General features: G+C 45.0%; 1 protein-coding gene across 1 annotated transcript; it reads left to right on the forward strand.

The window, feature by feature from the left end:
* Positions 1-321: 321 nt before the first annotated feature.
* Positions 322-7,683, forward strand: LOC140203740 (heat shock transcription factor, Y-linked-like). Its single transcript, XM_072269774.1, has 2 exons — positions 322-897; positions 6,895-7,683. The coding sequence occupies exons 1-2, from the start codon at positions 322-324 to the stop codon at positions 7,681-7,683; spliced, it is 1,365 nt and encodes a 454-aa protein (XP_072125875.1).
* The last annotated feature ends 664 nt before the right edge of the window (positions 7,684-8,347 follow it).

The following is an 8,347-nucleotide window of genomic DNA, read 5'->3' on the forward strand; positions in this document are numbered from 1 at the left end:
CTCAGAGACCGTGTCCAGCCCCAGCAGCAGGCTGGAGGGTTAGAGGCAGGCTTTGGGCCGCTGTGGGTCATTTCTCCTGGGGGCAGGATGAAGTTTTCCATATTGTGACGGCCTCTGGATTGTGGCAAACTCCATTGTGACGGCCCTGAGCGCGTTGGCGGTTTGGTTTTGTGACGAACGGAACTCCGCACCATATCTCACGACACATCACTCAACTTATTCTGTCCGCTGCTAGCCTCTGTGCAGATCAAAATAAAAGATCAAACCTGGTCAGACTCCGCTGGAACGCACGGCGGACCCAACACACACCTGCCCGAGACTATGTCAGCGCACCAGAAAGCCATCCCAGTGGGAAAGGAAGGCGAGACCAAAGGTGACACACGCTCCACGCCACCGCAGCCCAACCAGCCCGAGCAAAAGGGCGCCGGCCCGTCCACTGAGAAGCCTCATGATAGATCATCCGCCGGCTTGGCTTGTGACCACACCGCGGCGGGCGACTCGGAACTCCGGACAATGCTGGAAGAAAATGCTCTCCAAGCCCTGACCGGGGAGTCGGTTTTAAAAAGACCCAGGCTTGTCTACTATGAAGAGGTAGGTGACACTGACCTTATGTCACTCACCTTCCCGAAAAAACTCTGGAAGATCGTTGAGAGCGATCAATTTGCGTCTATCCAGTGGGACGATGGTGGAAACTGTGTAGTTATAGATGAGGAGTCCTTTAAGAAGGAGGTGCTGGAGCGGCGCGGCCCCGCCAGGATTTTTGAAACTGACTGCATGAAAAGTTTCATTCGGCAGCTGAATCTATATGGTTTCAGCAAAATCCGCCAGGATTTCCAGCGATCTGCCTCTCTTTCTGAATTCATTGCTGAAGAAAAAGGAGCAGTTTCAATGACCAAGGTAGAAAAAAAACCCACAAATATAGAGTAACAAACGATTATTGTCGCTAATGTTTTACGGAACCTTTCCAACCCTCCCCCTTAAACCACCTGTTCTCAAAACAGTTTTTCCAGGAATGTAGAAAGACTGCGCCAATTCGTGAGGCGAACGATTGCCACGTTCTAGTTTTTGAAAAGGTATAACACTACTGGATCGGAAAATAGGTAATAATATTTATAAAGCTTCCAACCAAAATATAAATAGCTCAACTAATTGGCATGGACACGTGGCAAAGTATTTATAAACGCACCTGTGTAAGTGTTGATCCTTGTACATGCGTTATTTAAGCCAGCGGCAAAGGAAACCACAGTGTGTGTTTGGAAGTCTGTGATAAAATTATCTTTTTTCTATAATTATTTAAAATGACCTGTAAAAATGTAAACTGACAAACCAGGTCACTGCAACACTCTGAAAGAATTGGTTCTCTACGAGAAAAATGTCAGTGTTTTCCCCTCAAGATCCACAAACTTCCTTGTAAAATGCTTAAACTAATCGAGATTAAAGTGTTCCATTGCATCTAATGGGAAATAAAATGTAAACTGACCAATCAAGTCACTGCAACAGTGAAAGAATTGGTTCCCTGCAGGAGAAACGTCAATGTTCTCCCCTTTGTGACCAACTTCTCTCAAGATCCACCACGTTTAATCGCAAAATGGTTAAACTAATCGAAATTAAAGTGCTTCAGTGTATATAATTGAAATAAAATACCAAGAGCTGATAATCCATGCTTTTTTATGTAACGTGGCATTGATCATCACAATGCTGGTAGATTGTGACCAGACTGGAAATCACTCATGGAATAAATGCATTGCAACATGAAACTGTTGACCTCTGTCCCCTGCTCATTTGTACCAGGTTGACCCTAATGATATGGTTGCTAAGGTGATGATGTCATAAAGGTCATTCCCTGTTGCTATGCTGATTATATTATCGTGATGTCAAAATGAATTGAAGACTTGACCTCCCTGACCAACACACTTCTTATGGAGAGAATATGTGTTGGGGATTCCTTGGCTATTCAATTAATCCAGTCTGACCAAATAAAGCAAATATTTTAGAACATTACAGTACAATACAGGCCCTTTGGCCCATAATATTGTGACGACCTTTTAACCGAATCTAAGATCAATTGAACTCCTCCCTCGGACATAGGCCTCCATTTTCGTTGGAGTTAAGAAGAATGGGGGGGGCGGCGGGATCTCATTGAAACCTATTGAATATTAAAAGGCCTAGATAGAGTGGATGTTTCCTACAGTAGGTGAGTCCAGGAGCAAAGGGCAAATCCTCCGAACAGAGGGGTATCCATTTAGAATGGAGATGAGAAGGAATATCTTTAATCAAAGGATAGCGAATCTGTGGAATTTGTTGCCGCAGACAGCTGTGGAGGCCAAGTCATTGGACATATTTAAAGTGGAGGTTGATAAACTCTGTCAAGGAGTCAAAGGTTATGGGGAGAAGGCAGGAGAATGATATTGGGAGGGATAATAAGTCAGCCATGACTAATGACAGAGCAGACTTGATGGACTGAATGGCCTAATTCTGCTCTTATGCCTTATGGTGTAATAGTCTAAAGCTCGTGTTCACACATGAATTAGGAATGCCCACGTGTTTGGGGTTGTGGAGGTAATTGAATTTTGTTGCAAATCACCTCTGTCAGCAGAAGGAGAAAACAAAGTGGGGGGGAGTGAAGCAGGAAATAGAAATATTGCTATTGGTATTGTGAACACAAGAGATTCTTCAGATGCTGGAGATTTAGAGCAACACACACAAAATGCTGGAGGAACAGCAGGTCAGGCAGATTCTATGGAGGGGAATAAACAGTCAACATTCTGGGCCAAGGCCCTTCATCAGGACTGGAAGAGGAGGAAGAAGCCAGAATTAGAAAGTGAGGGGAGGGGCAAGGAGTACAAGTTGGCAAGTGATAGGTGAGGTCAAGTGAGGGTGAAGGAGGGTGGGGGAATGGGATGGGGCATAAAGTAAGAAGTTAGGAGGGGATAGATGGAAGGGGTAAAGAGCTGATGAAGAAGGAATCTGATAGGAGGGGACAGTAGACCATGGTAAGATGAGAAGGAGGAGGTGCATGGGTAGGTGAGGAGAAGAGTATGGATGACAGGGGAACCAGAATGGTGAATGGAAAAAGGGGAGGGCGGGAAAGAAATGACCAGAACTTAGAGTAATCAATATTCACGCCACCAGGTTGGAGGCTACCCAGATGGCATTTGAGGTGTTGCTCCTTCAGGCTGAGGCTGGCCTTATTGTGACCATAGAGGACACCATGGACCAACATGTTGGAATGGGAATGGGAAGTTGAATTAAAATGGGTGGTCACCGGGAAATCCCACCTTTTGTGGCAGATAAAGCGAAGGTGCTTGACCAGTTGGTTCCCCCTTCTATGTTGGTTCTCATCGATATGAAGGTGGTCACACAGGGAGCACCATATACAGTAGATGACCCCAATTGACTTGCAGGTGAAGTATTGCCTCATCTGGAAGGACTGTTTGGAGCCCTGAATGGTGGTGAGGGAGAAGGTATAGGGGCACTTGTACCTTCTATACCCAATAAGTGGCCACTGTGTGTACATTTATGGTCTTCTGCTGCTGTAGCCCATCCACTTCAATGTTTGACATGTTGTGCATTCAGAGATGTTCTTCTGCACACCGCTGTTGTAACGCGAGGTTATCTGAGTTACTGTCACCTTCCTGTCAGCTTGATCCAGTCTGGCTATTTTCCTCTGACCTCTGTCATTAATGAGGCCTTTTCACCCACAGAACTGTAGCTCACGAGATGTTTTTTGTTTATTGCACCATTCTCTGTGTACTCCAGAGATTGATATGTGTGAAAATCCCAGGGGATCAGCCGTTACTGAGATATGCAAACCATCCCATCTGGCACCAATGTCATAGTCTAAGTCACTTAGATCAGATTTCTTCCCTATTCTGATGTTTGAACAAGTAAACCTTTTGACCATTTATGCATTGAGTTGTTGCCACAGGATTGGCTGATTAGATAATTACATTAACGAGCAGATGTACAGATGTACTTAATAAAATGGCCACTGAATGTACATTAACTTTGTTTATTGAAAATTTAAATACAACTATTAGGAATTTTGTTTCAATGGAATGCTTAGGTGATCTGCTTGCATAAATTATAACCCATTATGGCAAGAGGTAATTTAGACACATACTGAGGCCACTTCCAAAGGCCTTGCTTATTACTGGGGTGAGTGGCCTACTTGGAGTACCTTGCAGTGTCAAGTAGGAAGATCTACATGTTCAGAGTTAATTTTTGGACACATTTGTCCATTAACTTCCTAAAATAGCAGATATGAGAGAAGGTGGGATATTGACAGAGTGAGCTTTTTGCATCTTTGGTCTGCAAAGAGAGGAGAAGGGGTTGAGAGGGATAATAAATCAGCCATGATGGAATCACAAACAGGAGAAAATCTGCAGATGCTGGAAGTCAGAGTAATACACACGACACGTTGGGGTAGCTTAGCAGCCTAGGCAGCAGCTATGGAAAAGAGTAAAGTCCCGAATGACGGAGCAGATTTGATGGTCCTAATTGTGCTTATAGTTTTATGGTCAAAGGAAGTGTGCTGTGAGAGTTGCTTTGTTGAGCAGTTAATGCTGTGTTGGGATCATATCCAGTGTACTGAGCCAGAGGCCTGTTATATCACTGGTCTGAACTGGTGTAGATGCAGGTCTACGAAGGGGACTTGATCCAGAGATGCACAGACATCGGGTCATGGAGGTCTAGAGCACTGCAGCTCAGAAACAAGTCCTTCAGCCTATTTAATCCATGTCGGACTATTACACTGCCTAGTCCCATCAATCTGCACCCGAACCACAGCCCTCCCTACCCCTCTCATCCTTTTACATAAAAAAGCTCTTAAACGTTGAAATCCAACCTGCGTCTAGCACTCCCACTGGCAGCTGGTTCCACACTCTCAGCACCCTGTGAGTGAAGAAGTTCTGCCTTGTGTTCCTCTTAAACATTTCACCTTTGATCAGATGTAGTGACCACCTTAAATTCCCACAGAATCCCAGAATTCTTGGTTAAACTGATGAACGGCTTGACAAACCAGATGGCCAGAGGGTCAGGCAGCATTTGTGGAGGGAAATGGGCTGTCAACATTTTGGGTTGAGACCCTTCATCTGGACTGAAAGAGTAGGGAAAAGTTAGTTTGCATAAAGAGCTGAAGGGGAGTGTTTGGCAGGTGATGGGTGGATCCAGGTGAGGAGGGGTAATAGGTAGATGGCGGAGGAAAGGTTGGGGATTGTGACAGAGCCTGGGAGGTGAAAGGCGGAGGGGACAAAAGAACTCAGCAGGTCAGGCAGCATCCGTGGAAACACTGACTGATCGTTTCCACGGATGCTTCCCGACCTGCTGAGTTCCTCCAGCGTGTTGTGAGTCTTGCTTTGACCCCAGCATCTGCAGAGTATTTTGTGGAGGGGACAAACGGCTGTAGGTGGTGGAATTTGATATGACAGAAAGGTGGAGCTTGGAACCAAATAAGGGGGATGGGGTGGCAAGTTAGGGTCGGAGGAGGAAGAGGAAAATCTGGGAGATTAGTGGCCTAGGGTGAGTGTAGGAGGAACTGATCAGGAGAATAGGCAAAAGGGACAGATGGGGTGCAGGTTATCTAAAATTGGAGAATTCAATGTTCATGCTATTCAGGCTGTAGACTACCCCAGGTGTAATCTGAGGTTCTGTCCTTCTGGCTTGCATTTAGCTGCACCCTAGAAATGGAGGAGGCCAAGGATAGACAAGTCAGTGACATTTTGGGTCTGCTGGAGAAAGGAATCTCACCAATTAGATCCGGGCAATCATATACATTACAGATACATTAATGAAGTGATGAAAATCAATACGATTTCTTTGACAAGGAGGTTAAAGAGTGGGCTAGTATGTTTGCAGATGTCACAGAGATTGGTGGAGTTGTGAATTGTGTAGAAGATTGTCATTGGTTACAACAGGACATTGACAGGATGCAGAGCTGGGCTGAGAAGTGGCAGATGGAGTTCAACCTGGAAAAGTGTGAAGTGATTCACTTTGGAAGGTTGAACTTGAAGGTGGAGTACAAGGTTAATGACAGGTTTCTTAGTAGTGTGGAGGAACAGAGGATCAATATCTGTAAATCCCTCAAGGTTACTGCATAGGTTGATAGGGTTGTCAAGAAGGCGTATGGTGCGTTGGCCTTCATTAGTCATGGGATTGAGTTAAAGAGCCATGAGGCTCTATAAAACCCTGGTTAGACCAGTCTTGGAGTATTATGTTCAGTTCTGGTTAGCTCATGACAGGAAGAATGGGTGAGCTTTAGCAAAAATGCAGAAGAGATTTACCAGGATGCTGCCTGGATTAGAGAGCATGTCTTGTGAGAAAAGGTTGAGCAAGCTAGGGCTTTTCTCCTTAGAACGTAGGAGGATGAGAGGTAACCTGGTAGAGGTGTACAAGATGACAAGAGACATAGATCGAGCAAATAACCAGAGATTTTTTTCTCCCAGGCCAGAAATGTCTAATATGAGAGGGCAAAATCTTAAGGTAATTGGAAGAAAGTGTAGGGGGCTTGTCAGAGGTAAATTATTTACACAGAGAGTAGTGAGTGTGTGGAATGCGCCGTCAGGAGTAGAGGCAGATACTTTAGGGGCATTTAAGAGATTCTTAGAGAGACACATGAATGATAGTAAAATGGAGAGCTGGGTGGGAGGGAAGGGTTGGATTGATCTTAGAGTAGTTTAAAAGACTAGCACAACATTGTGGTCCAAAGGGCCTGTAATGTTTTATGTTCTAGTTACCCTAATGAAGTGATCAGTAGTGTTGGCCACAGTTCTATTCCCTTGAGGCAAAAATGCAGAACTGCCCCCATTACAGTGGTCCAAAGGTATTCAGGGTTGGAAAGGTTAAAACAATGATGTCCATGCAGAGATTAATAAAATGATGGTATTCTTATTTCAGTTTCAGTTTTACCATAACCTGAATTTCAGAAGAGATTACCCTCATCTGCTGCCAAGAATGAAGCGAAGAGTTGGGATTAAAAGTGCAGTTCCTAATCTTAACTGCACAGAAGGTGATCCTGGCCGTGAGACCCCTGCCAGTGGGGGAGCAACAGGTGGCACGAGGCAGCTCATACAGACACTAGCTGTTAAGCAGAACAGCTTGGTCTCGCCGATGAGGGAAAACGAGCAGAAATTTGCATTTGAGACTAATGTCAGCAGCCATCGGGTTGCCAGTACCGGAAACACGAGCGGTTCCGGCAATGTGGCTTCCTCTGCCTTGGCGGTGAGGTCTGCCGACCACGCAGCAACGGAGCAGAGTGCCAAGGTAAACCACATGGCTCAGTTCCACCCGTCGCAACACAGCAGCCTAGTCCGGGCTGGCAATCACGCCATGGAGACCAGCAGCACCACCTCAGCTACCTCTGTGTACCATCTCATGCCCCCCATGGCGGCGAACTTTGGAGCTATGATGGGGATGCCAGGCTTCCAGGGCATGTACCCGGACCTCACAGCGGCCGCTGCCCAAGCCCACCTGGCCAGCCTGCTGCCATTTTGCAATCCGTGGTTCTCCATGCCCATGATGGCAGCTGCCTCTGCTATCTCCATGTCGTCAGGGTCTTCGGTCCACCATCACCGACCTCCGCCACACCATCACCACTGTCCTAACTGCAACTGTCAAGGAGGCAGTGCGTCGTCCACCAGAGGTGGTCCTAGAAACAGTGAATACATGACAGGACCACACAGATAAAATTAAATAAGTGATGAAGACACTTAACTAAATAATAACTAAACAGAAATAATAACTAAAGAACATGTTAAAATAAACTCCTAAACAAATGTTCTTATCAGCATTGGTGTATTTGCTTGTGATTTGTTTCCCCTCTCTGTTCTCTTCCTTTGCTGCCCTTCTCTTTTTTAGTCTCCTTACCCGACTTTGATTTTTGGTGCTTGCCATAAAAATCATTAATTCTATTTCCTAGCAAGCTAGGTGTGTCGTGAAATGGATATATGGTAACTGTAAAGAAGAAATATTATTTAGTTGTTCATGGTGATACAGTGCTAGGCTGAGCTTACACTAAACCTTCAATTTTGGTTTTTTTTTATGGATATTAAAATGTTGTTTAAAAAAAACTGTATTCCTGATTTGTATATCTGTTGCAACCTGTTGCCCCTCTGGAAGGGTCTGCAAGCTGTAAGAATAAAGAAAAATAAAATATTAAGAAAAGCTGTAGCAATTTGACAGTTGCCTCTATATTTAAACTCATCAAATAAACTCGTTCACCGTTCCAGTCCCTGGTAAGACAAAAGTCTTTTTGAACTTTGGCCTATTAGTTCCCATCCAAAGACTTTAGTTCTTCCCAATTTCTATATGACCCTAAATGCTAAGAGGGGAGGCTGTCATAGTGGTTACC

This window comes from Mobula birostris, chromosome 10 (genome assembly GCF_030028105.1).
Source record: "Mobula birostris isolate sMobBir1 chromosome 10, sMobBir1.hap1, whole genome shotgun sequence".
NCBI lineage: Eukaryota > Metazoa > Chordata > Chondrichthyes > Myliobatiformes > Myliobatidae > Mobula > Mobula birostris.